We start from the raw sequence: 18,567 nt of genomic DNA, 5'->3' as shown, positions 1-18,567 counted from the left end.
CGGACTCCGATTACAAGGACCAACAGTCTGTGGATCATAAACTATGAATCATAAACTATGTAAACCCGTTTGCCCTTGCAGGATTTATGCAAAGGTGCCTCGTTGTCAGTGCTCTCACGTTGCACAGAGCTGATCACAGATCCATTATGGCCCATTTTTAGAGCCGAGCAAGTGCTTAACTGTCCTTATTCACGTCTCATTTGCCCGTTTTGCAAAACCATAAAATATGGCTGGTGTTTTCACACCATTAAATCTTGAGTGTGATGTATCGGCATCTGCCAAGGTGAGCGATCCATAGCAGTATTAGCCTATATGATCAGAACTGAGACAGAAGCAGAGATACCTGCTCTTATCAGCAATATCTATAGATATGTAAACTGTGTAACTGTGTATAATACTGATAAATGATCAAAGTATACATAGTATACATAGTCTTTTGATGGGGACACAACCATTACAAGGAAGAAATTATGTGTCCAGCCATGAGACATTTGACTTCCTCCATGCTGTATATAGAAATATCTGTTTATGGTACAAAAGTAAACAAAAATATTGCATGTATCTTATCTAATAATCACAAACAGTATTATAAAATTACTTATAGTGGGAAAACAAATGATTAAAGTTATGAAGAGAAAACAAATTATTTGATCTATTTTTATCTACAATGTCCTTAATATAAAATCTGTTGATATTTATTAGTGTAACATTTATTCTTTTATAACCATATTATTATACATGTATAACCATATTATTCTTATCTAATTAAAAATATTAATTGCTGCAGCATAACTAATTAAAACAAGTTTTGGTGGGTACAACCCAAATTCTTTCAGTGAACTAACTTTGCACAACTATATGATTTGTTGCATTTTATTATCAGCATTTAGCATTGTTTTACCCGGCTGTTTATAACACTGAACAGACTTGCAGCCCCACCAGTTGAGAACCACTGTCTTAGAGTTGGAAAAAATACATTTACTGTTGTATCGTTGAGCCCATTCTGTAATTTCAGATTTAAAAACATAAGGCTGTTAAAATGATAAAAAGCTGAAAGCCAAGAAAATGTGTCTTTGTGAAGCACAGTTAGGTAAAATAATTACCTAACTGACCCCAGGAATTCATGTGTGGCTGTGTTAATGAGAATAAGAGCTGTTTTTCCTGCTCTCCTCTCTCACACACTAGCACAAAGCCACATCACAGACCAGTGTTTTAGATTTAAATGCTGAAGAACAGACAATCCAGAAACCCCCACAGGTTCAGTACTAATCGATCTCACTCTTTGTGTCTCTAAACGCAGGAAGTTCTTTGTGAGGACTTCTCAATGAGTTCTAATGAAAGCTGCTAATTTGGGAGCGCTGGCAAATTAACAGACCTCCAGGTCTCTCAAGAGAGCATTTTGCTTTTAAATGGTGTCTTTGAGGAAGGACAGAAAATGTGATTATGAAGTGTAAAGAAGGAAGGAAACAGAATAAGTAGATTTTGAATGGAAGAGTTAAGGGGAACATTTGAGAATTCTGCCACAGACGGCCCATTGGTATCTGATTCACAGAAAAAGCCAAGTATAGGTACAAAAAGAAAGAAGGCATTGTTTGTAGTCTCAAATAGCGGTATATTAAAGGGGTACATCTTATTTTATTCTATTTTATATTTCAAAATACACTAAATGACTTATACATTAGAAGAATTGTGAACAATTTATATTTATTCTTACATTTATTTAAAGGGGTCCTATTATGCTCTATTACAAAGTCTTGATTTAGTTTTGGGGGTGTACGAGAACATGCTCTCATGCTTGGTGGTCGAAAAACGCATTATTTTTCACATAATTTACATTATTACAATACCTTTCTCCCCAGCCTGGCACAAATGGCTCGATTAGTTCCGGGTTTGATGAAGGCCCACCTCCCGAAAAATGAAATGTGTTGTGACTGGTTAGCTATCCCAGTGCGTTGTGATTGGCAAACAGCTTAGATGGTGTTTCAGTACTGCCACGCCCCTTGCCAAAGCAGCGAGTTCCATCTGCTCCGGTATAGGGTTAGTTCACCCAAAAATGAAAATTAGCACATAAATTACTCACCCTCAAGTCATCCTAGGTGTATATGACTTTCTTCTTTCAGACGAATCCAGTCAGAGTTATATAAAAAAATTGTCTTTGATCTTTCAAGCTGTTTCATGGCACTCAGCGGGTGTTGCATGCATCAGTCCAAAAGCACTTAATTAAAATGCACCCATCCATAAAAAAAAGTCTCTCACACGGCTCCGGGGGGTGAACAAAGGCCTTCTGTAGCGAATCGATGCGTTTTGTAAGAAAAATATCCATAGTCAAAACATAATAATCACTTTAATGTAGCTTGCACTCACTGTTGTACCTGGAAGCAGTTCCGGGTGGATGACGTATCAAAGACAAGATCAAAGACAATTTTTTATATAACTCCGACAGGATTCGTCTGAAAGAAGAAAGTCATATACACCTAGGATGACTTGAGGGGGAGTAATTTATGGGCTAATTTTTCATTTTTGAAAATTCAATTTGAGCCAGATTCAGACTCCGAGAATATTGAGCAAGAGGATGGCGCAGAACCTTTGCACGCACGGATATTGCAAGACATATTAGAGTGGTAACGTTATTGTTGTTGTTTTTTTGTTTTGTTTTGGCTAAATCACGTTTTAGACTGGATGTCAACAACCACTTAAAAATAACTACACTTACTATGTACAGATAAGTGCAACGGTAATATGTATTATGTTTATTGTTCTTTAATTCTAACATTATAACATGAATTGCAGTGAAACTGTTATACAGTTGTATTTATTTATACTGTAGTTCTTGAAAATAATTTTTTTTTTAAACAAATATCTCCCTTTGGAGTGGACTTTGAGATTTGTAACTTTGTAGATCTTTTTTATGCCCAAACATACACACTACACACTGACTAAAATTCAAAAAGTGAAATAGCATAATAGGACCTCTTTAAACATAATATATTATATACATTTTTATTAATAAGTCACAAATCACAAATGAGATGTCCATTATTTAACAATCTAATAGGCATGTTATATGGTTTTATGTCTGCAAAATTAAAGAAATACCAACAATTGGAGAGACCATACTGGTCCCGCAATGCCCAGAGAGCAGTGACCATACTGAAAAGCACAGGAACAGGTCTGACAGACTCAGAGAGAAGAGGAAGAGGAACAAGGAGATCAAGAAGACTGAGGAGAGGAAGAATAAAGCCCTGCAAATTTACTCTAAACTTCAGGATGGAAAAGACCTGACAGAGCCCACTCATCAGAGCCCTTGCTCTAAGTTTGAGGATTGTAAGTACACAAATCCATATGAAAACTTGAATTTGTAGACTAAAATCTTAATTTGTAGACTAATAAGGTGAATGTACTATGCGTATGACATAATTTCCAAGTCGCTTATTTACTAGTTTGCCAGTATGAACTGGCAATTTCAGCTGTTGATTGATAAGGTCCTTTCAGTAGGCCACTATTTTAATTTTAAGGACAACAAAAAAGCTCTCGCCATTTAAACATAGAACCCCACCACTGTAATTTGACACTGTGTACACACTCCAGTCGCCCCACCATCTCTTGTTTAGTTTTGAGCTTGAAGCTTTGCACTTGATTTTTTAATTAGCTATGCTTTCTAGTGCCGTCTATTCCGATGGTCTTAATTTGCCAGTCCTTTTCATGATTGGATGCACGGTTTGGAGTGCTGAAGAGAGTGAGGGTGTGCACTGAAGGTCAAGGTGAAGGGGTGGAGCCCCAGAGGGGTCATAGGAGGTCATGGGGCTTGTGTGAATGCAGGGGCATTGTGTGAATAGGCCTGATTGGACAGGTCCCTTCAGCTCCTAATCAAGCACAAGAGGAGGAAGCACACAGCTGTCGCTCACATCAGAGATGAGTGTTGCTCTTTGTGTGTATGCGGATGAAAGTGAGAAGAGTTTGAAAAGGAGAATGTACAGAGAAAGAACGTTGTTTTCATTGTTAAATGTCCCACTGTTGACAATTTGAATCAGTTTCAAACTGGCTCACATTTGTTACTGTTTTAAGTTCCCTCTTCTTCTGTACCAATTATTCCTATAGGATTCCTGCAGAACGAGACTACGTTCTCTATAAATTTTGTGTAGGAATATGTGTGAGGCCTCTCAGACACTTGTGAGTGTGGCTCCTCATTAGGGACTCAAAAGCCCTAATTGGACATAATTTGTACTCACTCTCTCCATACTGACCAGAAAATCAATGCACAAATGACAAGTGTCCCAAAATAGGTCTGGCCTTCCCTGTTCATTCAGATTTTCCCTTCTTTCCCCTCGGTCTTTGTGCTTTCCCTTTCTGTGGCCCCTACCTGCAGCAGGTATTCAGTGTTTGCTGTATAAATAGCACTGGTGAGTGTGTTTGGCTGTGTTTAGAATGTAATACTAGCATACTACATACTAGACAGTACAGTATATACTGTGTTGCTTACTATTTTTTTTTTAAAGTATGTGAAATTCAAATGGTAAATGCACATTAAAATCAGGCTTTCATTTCAATAAAAAAAAAAGAATAAATCATGTTTTATATGGAGCCCCTTGATAAGACATGGGAGCACTTTTTTAATTCATGGCCACAATATCTTTTTTTTTTTTTAATCAGATTTTGTGTAAAAACTGTCAAAAAATAATGTCAAGTATTGAGTATTATGGAGCAAAAAGTATAATAGGCAAAAATTATCTGGATGCCCTATTATTTACACTGAGTTTCTGAAGTACACATCCGATGGACACTTTACTATCCCATGAGGCCACAGGAAAGGAGTCGTAACATTTGTCATGGCTGATGTCTTTGGTATGACAGTACCAACATGACTGATGTACAGTATTATATGTGAAATCTACTGTATTCCTTCTACACACATGCACACCTTATAGAACATATTAATAAGCAGTACATACTCTTCCCTGTTCATTCAGATTTTCCCTTCTTTCCCCTCGGTCTTTGTGCTTTCCCTTTCTGTGGCCCCTACCTGCAGCAGGTATTCAGTGTTTGCTGTATAAATAGCACTGGTGAGTGTGTTTGGCTGTGTTTAGAATGTAATACTAGCATACTACATACTAGACAGTACAGTACAGTATATACTGTGTTGCTTACTATTTTTTTTTTAAAGTATGTGAAATTCAAATGGTAAATGCACATTAAAATCAGGCTTTCATTTCAATAATAAAAAAAGAATAAATCATGTTTTATATGGAGCCCCTTGATAAGACATGGGAGCACTTTTTTAATTCATGGCCACAATATCTTTTTTTTTTTTTAATCAGATTTTGTGTAAAAACTGTCAAAAAATAATGTCAAGTATTGAGTATTATGGAGCAAAAAGTATAATAGGCAAAAATTATCTGGATGCCCTATTATTTACACTGAGTTTCTGAAGTACACATCCGATGGACACTTTACTATCCCATGAGGCCACAGGAAAGGAGTCGTAACATTTGTCATGGCTGATGTCTTTGGTATGACAGTACCAACATGACTGATGTACAGTATTATATGTGAAATCTACTGTATTCCTTCTACACACATGCACACCTTATAGAACATATTAATAAGCAGTACATACTCTGACAGTATGTGACTTTCTGGATGCTTAAAGTTTGCATATAGCACACAGTAGTATGCAGTATGTTTAGCATACTATTCCAAACATATGGTATGTTCAAGTCCTAAGATGGATGCTTAAAGTTTGCATATAGCACACAATATGCAGTATGTTTAGCATACTATTCCAAACATATGGTATGTTCAAGTCCTAAGATGGATGCTTAAAGTTTGCATATAGCACACAATATGCAGTATGTTTAGCATACTATTCCAAACATATGGTATGTTCAAGTCCTAAGATGGATGCTTAAAGTTTGCATATAGCACACAATATGCAGTATGTTTAGCATACTATTCCAAACATATGGTATGTTCAAATCCTGAGAAGTTCGTATTTATGAGTTGGGAAGTCGTAATTACAACATCAGATGTGTTTAAGTCACTGTGGTGAGCGCAAGAGGACGATGCACCTTTTCTACAAAAAAATAAAAATAAAAAATCAGCTAAATTTTTTAACTCTGCTTCAACAAAATGATGAAAAATTATGCTGTTTTAATGTTTTATTGAATTTATGAAGGTGCTGTAAATTGAATCTTATATATATTGTATTATAATTGTACAGTACTATCGTATTTTAGTTAGTTTTATTGTAAATGTAAAAAATAGAATTCGGCCCCACTTTATATTAGGTATCTTTTAATACTAAATAATAGTTACGATCAAATAAATTAGTACTATGTACCTATTGTGTTCATGTTGAATTGCAAAACACATTTGCTGCTATTGAGGTGGGATACGGTTAAAGTTAGGGTCAGGTTTGGTGGTTTGGTAAGGTTTAAGGGGCAGAGGTCATCAGTATAGATGTAACTACAGAAATCAATTACAGATGTAATTACTGGACAGTATTTTCAAATTTAAGTAAATCCATTGTATCAAATGATTAATTGAAATGTCATTTAAAATTAACTTAACATACTAGACATACTTAAGGACACATAATATAAAGTGGGTCCAAAAATTAATTTGAACAAATTTACTGTCAGTACAAACGCTGCATCTGTTGCATCCGTCATATTATTTGCCACAATTCAGAAACTCTGGGCTCAAAGAAAGTTTAGAGTTTCCCACTCATTATTACAACTTTGTGGTGCCGTTCATACAAACTTTTTTACATGACTTGAAGCACCAATAGCCCTTATCTATGTTTCTTCTGATCAATTGGACAAAGTGGTGATCTCGGATAATTGTTAGCATTGACAGAGAACACCTGGTAGACCTAAGACTGCCCCACCCTACTTGTTTGCTAGTTTGCTAGCGGTTAGCGTTCAGACTTTGTAGGAGGCTGACTATGTGGCTCCCTTATTGAATGGCTTCTTCAAAAGCTCAGTATCCTGAAAGACCAGAAAGTGTGCATGTATATATGTGTGTGTGTGTGTGTGTGTAGGGGTACAGTGCCTTTATATAAGCGCTATTTGCAGAGCGCTAAAGGATGGAATAGATGTGTGTTTACCATTAGCTCAGAATGACTAGGCAAACAAACAGTCAGTCTATTGACAAGCATGAAGCATGGAATATGCTTGCTGTTTTCAAAGCTCACAGCGAGAGGGAAAGAAGGGAATCTGTCAAAGACTCAATTATGCCACGTCCAAACAGAGTGGGCCTTTCTACAATGCCCTTAATAAAGGGACAATGTCAAGGAGAGCAGCGGCAATAATGGCAGATGATTTGGCCATTGTGGAGTTATCGCTGTAGATAAGTTATAACAGATGATTTGCCCTTTGTGGAGTTATCAGTGGAGATCAGGGTGTAGTGGTTTGTGAGGGATTGTGGTCTGTGTGTATGTGTGTGCTTGAGAGTATATGGCATGCAGCCAGCAAGAGGAGTGTGGTGCCTGCGTGTGTCTTTGTTTGTTTTTCCCCCTCCTTTTCAAGGGCAGTGAAGGGGCGGAGCCACGTGTCCGGCGGCCAACAACAAAGCTCGCTTCAAGAGGTCTGCCAAAATTTGCCCCCTGAACTTGTTCAAAGGGACCAAAGTACAGTGCCAAATTTTGAATAATCAGGGAGCACAACAGAGAGTTGGACGGCCTGCGTAAGTTATTTGTCAGTTGGGTCAGCACCACAGCCACCAGCACGTGGCAGAGTACATGCAAAGTGTGTGTGGTGTAGGCCAGGAAAGCAGCTATTTAGTAAAAAGTAAAAATGTATGATTCAATATTTTGTCTTCGTATTATATAACAAAATCAAGTATACATATCAAATATAGTTACTTTTGTTCAACTTGTGTCAAGGTGATTTTTAGTGTACGTATGATATCAGCTTCTCTCAAGTTCACAGGTGTCTTAGCAGAGTGACATGTTTCAGTAACACCTTATAAACAAAAAGTGTCCTAATACATTTTTATATTGTCCCAAATGAAGACAAAATGAGTGTGTGTGTGTGTGTGTGTGTGTGTGTGTGTGTGTGTGTGAAACTTCATTTGAAACTTAAACCTAACAAATTTAATTTGAATCTTTTGTTTGAAAGATTTGTTTGTGGTATATTTATTTGAAATACTGTGAATTCCATTTTAGTTTGATATTTTTAACCAATGCAATCACATTTATACATTTTGAAGTGTGTCTCAAGTGTCCAAATGCTTTTAGGGCCTCATACTCTTCAAGATCAGACATGAAAGTTCAATAAAACTGCAAATCTTTTATTTAGTTTTCAAGATTTTACTCCCACAAATGTGAAACCCTATCAGGACCAAAAGCCAGTCTATGTTTGGAAACCATTAAGTGTTAAAGATGCAGCAAAACATTTGGGGGGTTTTTTCCAACTATATTTTATGTTATGTGGTTGATTATTATTAAAACAATCTTTTTTTCTTTTTGCTATATGAAAAAATGCCCTTTTTGTATAGATTTTGTTTTATCCTTGTTCCAGACATAGACATTAGATGATAAAAATCCATCTTAAAAATATGAATTATTACTTTAATTTAAAAAATAAATATAAAATAATTTACCAATTTTTACACAAAGAAATTTTGGCATAATTTCAATCATGTCCAATAATTATGCCCCTATAAAGCTTTATGAATTGGAAACTGTCTGCAGATTGTGTCACTTTTATTATGTCATTTTTTAATCAAGTTCTAATTCTATCACATGTAAAATTGCAATGATGCAAAAAATGTGGAAATATTATTTAATTGTATGCATTTAAGATGAAGAAAATGCTATGAAACTAGCCAATTAGCCAAAACAAACAAACAAACAAACAAAAATTTTCCACTAGAATGCTATTAAACAATAATTAGAAATGTGGTGGGAATGACATTGCAGTGGAAATGTTCATGAAATAAAATGACAAATGCTGCATGTATGTCCAAGTCGCAACATCTAGCTACTGGGGTGCCTCAGGGCTCAGTACTTGGACCACTTCTCTTCTCTATCTACATGGCATCACTAGATTCTGTCATTCAGAAACATGGCTTTTCATATCACTGCTATGCTGATGACACTCAACTCTACCTCTCATTCCATCCTGATGATCCGACGATAGCTGCTCGCGTCTCAGCATGTCTAACAGACATTTCTTGTTGGATGACGGACCATCACCTTCAACTCAACCTGGCTAAGACAGAACTGCTTGTGGTTTCAACAAACCCATCACTTTATCAAAATTTCACCATCCAGTTAGGCTCATCAACCATAACTCCTTCAAAAACAGCCAGAAACCTTGGAGTTGTGATTGACGATAAGCTGCATTTCTCAGACCACATTGCTAAAACTGCCCAGTCCTGCAGATTTGCTTTATACAACATTAGGAAGATCAGGCCCTTTCTTTCAGAACATGCAACACAACTCCTTGTTCAAGCTCTTGTTCTGTCCAGGCTGGACTATTGAGTGTTGGCCTTTAGTTTATTTTCTAGAAATCCAAAGAGTTGAAAGCACCCATAGATGAAGAAAAAAATTTTCTTGGTTTGACCGTTAATGCGCTCAACACATACGCTTTTAAAATATATGCGATGGCTCCGCAGACGGCAGCCTCAGTGTTTGGCTCTCCAGTGTTTGTACTGTTTTTGTTAGTTTTTCCTGTTTTTTGTTTCTCAAACACGATCAGTTTTACCAGGGATGAGCTCCTGAACATTCGGCAGAACACACCACACAATCTTCTACTGGATTTTGTTTATTCGGACGTTTTGCTGAACGTTGTAGTCAGCGGAGCTGCTGCGCTGATCAAGCGCTTCAGGACGCGCAGACGGGGGAAGAGAGCCGGCGCGCTCGTGAAGCTCAGGAAGCGCGGATTCAGAACGCCATTGCCGAGCATCCTTATGGCGACTCTCCGCTCTCTACCCAACAAAACGGACAAACTTCTTCTGCTCTCCTAGACAAAAAAGGATTTTTCTCACTCTGCTGCTATGTGTTTCACGGAAACCTGGCTGAATGACGCCATTCCGGACAGCGTGTTGAGTCTCCCGGGCTTTCAGCTGGTCAGAGTGGATCGCGACGCAGAATCAATGGGGAAATCACGCGGCGGCTGGACATGTTTTTACCTCAACGAAAGGTGGTGTATGTTACAGCGTTAAGGAAGATGTGCTGTTCCGATCTAGAAGCGCTTTTCATTAACTGTAAGCTGTTCTATTCGCTGCGGGAGTTTCACTCGTTCATTCTCGTGAGTATTTACATCCCTCTGCAAGCGCATGTGAGCACAGCTTTACAGAAACTCGCTGATCTGATCACAGAGACAGAACAACAACCCCCGACTCTGTTTTAATAATTTCTCGGGGACTTTAATAAAGCAAATCTTTCCCGTGAACTGCCAAAATACAGACAGCATATTACATGTCCCACCAGAGACAGTAGTATACTGGACCATTGTTACTCCACAATAAAGGATGCATATCGCTCGGTCCCCAGAGCAGCTGTAGGACTCTCTGACCACTGCCTGGTTCATCTTATACCGACCTACAGGCATAAACTTAAATCTGCTAAACCTGTAGTAAAGTATGTAAAGAGATGGACCAACTAAACAGAGCAGGCATTGCAAGCCTGTTTCGACTGCACTGATTGGAGTGTTTTTGAAGCAGCCACCAACGATCTGGACGAGCTCACAGAATCTGTAACATCATATATCAGTTTCTGTGATGACATGTGCATCCCTACCAGGACTCATTTAACATTCAACAATGATAAGCCATGGTTTACAGCAAAACTTTGTCATCTTTGTCAGGCCAAAGAGGACGCCTACAAAAGGGGGGACAGAGTCTTGTACAATCAGGCCAGAAACACACTGAATAAGGAGATTAGAGTGGCCAAGAGGAACTACGCTAAAAAACTAGAACACCAGTTTTCTGCGAATGAGCCTGCATCAGTGTGGAAAGGCCTGAAGGACATCACCAACTACAAGACACCATCCCCCAGCACTGAGGCCAATCAACAACTTGCTGAAGACCTGAATGGGTTTTACTGTAGATTTGAAACTCCCAGTCTAACACCCCACACCCGCTCTGAACATCTCTCCACACAACCATCAACACCTCCTGCAACCCCCCTCTCCCCCACTCCTACGTTTCAGATCAGTGAGGATGATGTGCGCCAGGTCTTCAGGAAGAACAAGAGAAGAAAAGCACCAGGCCCAGACGGTGTGACACCAAGCCTGTCTGAAAACCTGCGCTGACCAACTGGCCCCCATCTTCTCACAGATCTTCAATAGATCACTGGAGCTGTGCAAAGTCCCTACCTGCTTCAAACGTTCCACCATCACGCTCATCCCCGTCCCAAAGAAACCCAAGATAACAGGACTTAATGACTACAGACCTGTGGCCCTAACGTCTGTGGTCATGAAGACATTTGAGAGGTTGATGTTGGCTTATCTGAAGGACATTACTGGACCCTTACTAGACCCCCTGCAGTTTGCTTACTGAGCAAACAGGTCCGTGGATGATGCAGTCAATATGGGACTGCACTTCATCCTGCAACATCTGGACAAAACAGGGACTTATGTGAGGATCCTGTTTGTGGACTTTAGCTCTGCTTTCAACACCATCATCCCAACACTCCTCCAGACCAAACTAACCCAGCTCTCTGTCCCTAGCTCTATCTGTCAATGGATCACCAGCTTTCTGACAGATAGGCAACAGCTAGTGAGAATTGGTAAATTCACATCCAACAACCGCACCACCAGCACTTAGCTACTGTCATGCTTTGACATATACTGTATGTAGAACGACCCCAATCTGAGAAAAGAGGTCATAGTCTGCAGACTCAATTTGACCGTTAGTAAACTATGTAAGGGGTTCTATCTGAATGATGATGAACATAAACAAAGCTACAAGATTAAATATGGACACAAACAAACACGGGTACAAAACGTCCCCAATAAAGCACAATGAGTCTCTGTATATGAATAATAGTGTTATTTTTGAGTGGGAGTGGGTGCTTGTATGTGTGGCAGAACGTTGCATCATCCATTTTCATGACAAATGTATTTAACCTGAAAAGAAAAAAAAACCTATACTTTCTAAGACAGTAAGAAATAACCGTATACAGAATAACAAAAATTAACATTCCTTATTCATTGGCTACAGACGTGAAAGGACGTGCAATCAATGCATTGCAGTGAAACAGCTGTGAAGTTCTGCCCTGAAGAGTGAGTGTTAAATGGGATGTGACTGTAGTTTTCTATGGTGTCTTCAGCCTTTTTTTTTGGATAGAATGATACCGGCTTGAGGCCGTCAGCCCTCATAGAGGAGTGACTCTGTCAAAAAAAAGAGAGCAACAAAGCACGAACGTGCCAATGTGTTTGACGGGGTGCACGTCGGCTTGCTCTTGTCACCTTCTGAGAAAAAAACACTTCTCTTTTTCTCAGGCTTCTATTTGCTACTGAATTGCCGTCACTCCCATTACAGATTATGAGAGAAGTTCTGTTCTTGCAGTCTCTCTTTCTGTCGCTCTCTCTCCACCTCTTTTTTTAAGACTTCTTCTCTTGATTAACATTTTCTGCTAGGCTTCACACCAAAGGGCCCAACCTGTGTGCACGAAAGCCCACGGTGGAAAAAAAGCCATCAGCCGCTGAAGCAGAATCAGATAAGGCTATCAGGCGGGAGGCGTTAGCCCAGGAGCTTTGTGCCCCCTCCATCCCCCTTCCCGCACGTTTGCCTGTGCTTCCTCCCTCAATCGCTCACTCCACTGCACCTTTTGTTCCCTTGATTCCATGGCACAGAGCCCCCCCAAAACATACGTACACATACACACACACACCATCAGCCACAAATCCCAGAGTGGACCAGTGGCCTGAGATGGGACGCGGTCTAAGATATATCTATGGTGAAGTTTAACAGAGCACTATAGTGAAGTTCAAAGGCCTCGGGAGGAGGTAAAATAAGGGATTTGGTGCAGCTACAGAAAGGCAGAAAGTAGTGCAGGCGTAAATAGTCCCGAGATACAGGCTTAATATTTTACTAAGTGAGAAAGATGATAACTGATACACCTACAAAAATATAACAAAACATGATTTTTATTTTTAACCAGACTGTAAGGTAACTTTATCAATATGCTGATTATAAAAACAAAATTCTTGACTTTTTAAATCTCATTTTCTTAATAAGTGCTTTGTCTTGTTTTTCAGTTTAAAAAAATCTACAAATCCTGTTTTTTTAATAAATAAGATCATACTTTTAGACTATATTAATATTTATTTATAAAGAATATCATCTATTAAGTTTTTTTCTTGTTATTAGCATGAATCTAACAAAAAGTTTGTGAAGTTAATTCTAAAAAAGACATTATGAATGAATGAATGAATGAATGAATGAGGTTTTTACTTTTTTATTTTTTAATATGCAAGTAAATAAATAAGGTTTATGCTTAGATTTTTTAAAATAAGCAAATAAATAAATAAATTAAGTTTAAGCTTAACAAAAATGTGAACTTGCAAAGTAAATAAATAAATAAATAAATACACAAATAAATAAATTAGGTTTATGCTTAAAGAAAACAATATCAAATTAGCAAATAAATAAAGCTTAAGCCTAACAAAATACCAAAAATATAAATAAATAATGTAATTTTATATAAAGTTTACATTTATAAAATGAGCAAATAAATAAATAACGTTTAAGTTAATTAAGTTTAAGCTTAACAAAAATGACAACTGGAAAATAAATAAAATAAATTTGATCTGTAATCAAGTTTTCTTGTTTTAAATATGCTTTTATATTTTTACTGGAAAACAAGTCTAAATTAAGATAAAGAACTATAGGGCAAAGAGGGGAAACAGGGCTGGGACATGTCACATTCAAACCTGCTGAACTACTTATACATGTTGGGAGCATGCTGCATCCTCTATGCATTTTTCATGAGCCAGACATGGCATTACTAGACATAGAAAATACAATTCTCAAGTGTGAGTGTCCTGGATGCACATCTCATATTGTGAGAAACCAGATGAATACACGTGCAGCCCAGTCAGCTCAGATCCAGACAGTGGCAGCAGGACTGGGATGGCAGATTCAGTGTCTTGTGAGCATCTGAGACAGATGAGTGCAGATAAAGAGAAAGTCAGTGAATACAGATCAGTTCAATGATCCGAATAGATCACTGTTTCAGATTTGAAGCTAATTCCAAGCGCTGCTGAGGGACCAGGGAGACACCACAGCTCCTGTCAGCCGCAGTTATTTGCAAACAGATGTGCGTCCCTGGACTGAGAGGTTTTGATCAATCAGGCTTTAACAAGTCAAGTTGACTACATGCGAATGTTACACTTTGCATGTGAATGGGAGAGGCCATGCAAGGCCCGGGTTTGATTAGGAGTAAGCTGATAAATGGCAGATTGAATCGGCCCCCTGTGAGCAGGCCGCAGCTCATTGGGCCCAGTGCTTTAAATCCACACTGATATCAACTCTTTCCTCCCTATTCTTCTGCCTTGCTGATGAATAGATCCATTATTCAGTGGATTCTGTCTATCATTCTTGTTCGTTTCATGTATTGGACTGGCAGCATCTTAAATGAGGTCTCTACAGCTTCCTTTCCTCCCCTTTCCTTCTTTTTCTTTTTAACTTTTCTGCTCTGATCCTCTTTTCCTAACTCATCTTAGTGTTCATTCCCATCTGTCTGTCCCTCTGAGGCCAAATGCTTGATTTTCTGCCTCTCCCTGTACTTAAAGATTCATTAAATGTGATTGGTTTCATTGTAATGTATGGTAAATAGTAATATACATGGTTTAGCTTTTCTGTGTTGTTCTTTAGGCCACATGCTCTACTGTTCAAAAGTCTGGGGTCAGTAAGATTTTAGTTTTTTTGAAAGAAATTGATACTTTTGGTCAGTCAGAATTAATTAAATTAATCAAAAATGACATTAAAGACTTTTACAGTGTTACAAAAGATTTCTATTTCAAATAAATTCTGTTATTTGTAGCGAGCATCAAAGAATCCTGAAATTAAAAAAAAAATGTGGCACTGTTTCCACAAAAATATTAAGCAGCACAACTGTTTTCAACATTGATAATAAGAAATGTATCTCGAACAGCAAATCAGCATATTAGAATAATTTCCAAACGATCATATTTTTACTGTATTTTTGATCAAATAAATGCAGCCTTGGAGAGTATAAGAGACAAAAATTCTTATTGACTCCAAACTTTTAAATAGAAGTATACATCTATAGTAGATTGTAATAGTTTTTCTGACTCACATATTGTATTTAAATCACAATCTTAATTGGACTCTCACTCTCTTTTCTTGTCACTCTAGAAAACTATTCATACCATGGTTAATCCACCTTACATCTATTTTTTGTGACACTAATATAGGTATCGTACTAATATACTAATATAGTACATATACCACTACTAATACTACTAGTATACTACTAGGTACTAATAGAGGTTCTATTAAAATTCTTTATTATTTTATCTATTGCTAAAAATGAATTAATTGTAAATAATATAATTCATTAATATGTACAAATGCTGTAGATGTGTCATATTTCACATTAACTTTTGTGTTAATTATTGTTAATGTATACAGCCCTATTGTAAAGTGTAACCTACTTTTAATACCTTTGTGAGTGTTTTTTTTCTTCTTGCAGTTGATTTTCTGGCAAAGTACTGCATCCTCAGTCAGGAGAAACTGTCAGTGTACAAAAGGGCTTTTGAGGCCGTGAGTAAAAGAAAATTCCACAATTTCCTCATGAAAAAGAACAGTTTTGTTCATTTTCACATGTTGGTAATGACAGTAATCACTTAACTGTCATTGACTCTGACTGTACTACTCTGTGCCTGCAGGCTGATAGAGATGGAGATGGTTATCTGAGCTGTCTCCAAGTGCTGCTGGCACTGAAAGAGATCATTCCCCCAGAACTTCTGACTGAAGAAGAGGAAATATATGTGTACAGGGTAAATGCTGCCTTCACAGAAAAATATACGATCTGCCCGTCTCTCTTTTTTATCACAATGCCTGGAGGCAATTCACTAAGAATGATTTGTGCCCGCTGATAGTGGCGTTGATTTGCATGTACTGTCTGTGTTGTTTTAGCACCCGATTCACTAAAGGAATCATGCAAATTAAGTAACAGCGCAAACACACTCAAAAAAATCTGTGTCGAACACAATTTTGTCCAGTGGAATTGCAGGGCCGAGTAAATATGATTCATCTGCATATAAACCTGGTTTTAGGAGTTTTCTGCATCGTTTTGATCATTTTGATTTAATGAATTATATTGCCATGAATGGTAGAATTTATGCTTGTATTTATCTTTAAAAAAATATAGCCTATATAAATAACAATTACAATTGATTTATTTAATTATTAATTAACTGATTATTAATTATTACATTCATTATTTGTTGTTATTGTTATTATTATATGTTTAATATATCATAATGTCTAAATTTAAAGATGTATTTGCTTGTTTAAATATGTATATGATCTATTCTCAGATTCTGGAGCTGGTTGATTTCAGAGTAACAGAAGGCCTTACGGATCTGCGCCTGTTTGCTGTAGTGGCCAGTTTGGCCCAGAAAATAGTCACACTAGAGTGAGTCAGCAGGCCAAGTATTCAACATACACAATAGCAATAGCAGAAGAGGAGTCACTGACCTTCCATAAATACTCAGGGCCAGTTCATGAATGTTTGTGTGTGAAGGACCGAAAATTTGTATATCCGTTTGTAGCATCTGTACCATTCGATTGTACAAAACTACAAGGGCATGCGCTTGCACACCAGAGACATGTGATTGGAGGGTTACCCATGACAGCCTGGGCAGTCGTGTGTAGTCTTGAAGTCCATTACTGTGATGAGGGTTTGGGGGCATTTGGCTGTGATGCTACATTACAGCCCATATGCCAGAGATTCCCACACACAGGCTCTTTTATTCCTGCTCACTTTTTTAGGATCTTTAACAGCTTCCACTCAACGCAGGGGCCCATTCTGGGTTTCCTGGGTTATGTGTGCGAAGGGATTTGGGGTCACGCCTCTTTGCTGATTTACGGCATTGCTCTTTGAGCATGTGAGCGATGCCATTTCCCTGCACTTGTGGACAAATGAAACTAAAAGGAACAAGGGTGTTTCTTTGGAATGGACACAATAGGGACATTTATGTGCTTTAACCTTTTCCATCAACCTCTTCTGAACCCTGATATGGATTTGATCCCATTCAGTAGCTGATATACACCCATGTTCACTCATTACTGTGGGCATAACCCTAATAGAACGACAAAATCTAGTGCCTTGAATGCCTGTTCAAAGTATCTCCTGATACCTTTTGCCATCTGACTGTGCTTTGGCACCTTCTCTCAGAGCTGGTCATGTGATTAACCACCGCATTTCCATACAGAGGTTGATATGAGCAGCGCTCCCTCAAAACATAGTGCTTTCCTCTACCTGTGTGTGTTTGAAGCATAGGTACAAATGTCCTGGGTGGGCTGCGTGTGGCCTGAGCTGTCCACAGGTTCGGTTCCAGCGATGAGAACAGTAAATCTATGGCTTAATTGGACTAGTTCAACTGCGTGACTCACTGCACCATTACAAAATGAAAAAAAGGAGGGAAACCTGAAACGACCTCTTTATGCATACCGCCTCTCTCTCTCTTTCGCACTCTCTGACCCGGTCCAAAACATAAACACACTTACCGCCAAAACCGGCTTGTCAAAACAACTCCAAACTTTAAATGGGTCACCCATCTGCACCCCTCCCTTCCAAAAATCCAACCATATCTTGCAACCCCCCCTGCCAGAACCTCCAAAACTTTGGCAATTATGTAAGCGTGAGGTCCACGGTGATGGGGCGCAACAACAGAAATGGGTTAGAGCTGCTATTATCCTCCTGTCTGTCTCTGGCGTGCTCTCCGTTGCCCCGGCTATTATCCACGCTGCAGTTTGAGCTCTTTTTCTGCAAACCAAGTGCAATTAATGATCATTAGCTGGCCTGTCTCCCCTCATTCCCATCAAACCCCCTGCCTCACCACCACCCCAGGCAAATGGGCCAATAGCGGTTAGTCTGAGGGTGGCGTACCAGCAGCTATTCTCCTCCCAGCATGCTTTTCTGAACGGAGGGGCTCGTTAGCACGGGGGATGACCATCGCTGTGCCACACGCTGGACAGTGAAGCTCTGTCCTGACTGAATAGTCGTTGCCTCCGAGCAATTATCCCAGTGTGTGCGCGTGCAAGTGTATATTTGTATAGGTGTGTGTTGGTCACATTTCTCCAGAGCGTGTCCCCTAAACACCCTCCTCATACTGGAGCAGGTTTCTTTTATCCGTTATAGTGGCGGGTTGGCCTTGTGTCTGAGATCATTGTTTTAGGGGACAAGCTATAATGAGCAACCACAATAAGCTCAGAACACTTTAGCATCATTGCCCCCCAAAACCCAAAACAACACGCCACAAGATTAGGCCCTGCTGGAAAGTACCCGCCAAAATATGGCAACATTTACCAGCTATCCTTGCATAACCCCATCATCTTCTGTCATTTGGTGGAAAATTTATAAAT

At 38.6% G+C, this 18,567-nt stretch overlaps 1 protein-coding gene and 1 long non-coding RNA gene across 2 annotated transcripts in view; both read left to right on the top strand.

Moving 5' to 3' along the window:
• Positions 1 to 3,362, top strand: part of LOC107593478 (uncharacterized) — a 26,332-nt gene extending 22,970 nt beyond the window's left edge. The window contains exon 9 of the mRNA XM_016283248.1: positions 3,091 to 3,362. Within this exon, the coding sequence (XP_016138734.1) occupies positions 3,091 to 3,362 (272 nt within the window). The remainder of the gene's footprint in view (positions 1 to 3,090) is intronic.
• A 12,251-nt stretch (positions 3,363 to 15,613) lies between these two features.
• Positions 15,614 to 16,609, top strand: LOC107596535 (uncharacterized). The gene is made up of 3 exons (XR_001610382.1): positions 15,614 to 15,738; positions 15,864 to 15,974; positions 16,518 to 16,609. It is a non-coding gene; the product is annotated as an uncharacterized lncRNA (long non-coding RNA).
• The last annotated feature ends 1,958 nt before the right edge of the window (positions 16,610 to 18,567 follow it).

The sequence above is a fragment of the Sinocyclocheilus grahami genome, unplaced genomic scaffold, assembly GCF_001515645.1.
Source record: "Sinocyclocheilus grahami isolate Dianchi unplaced genomic scaffold, SAMN03320097.WGS_v1.1 scaffold1.1, whole genome shotgun sequence".
Taxonomy (NCBI): Eukaryota; Metazoa; Chordata; class Actinopteri; order Cypriniformes; family Cyprinidae; genus Sinocyclocheilus; species Sinocyclocheilus grahami.
This window is presented reverse-complemented; position numbering and strand designations above follow the sequence as displayed.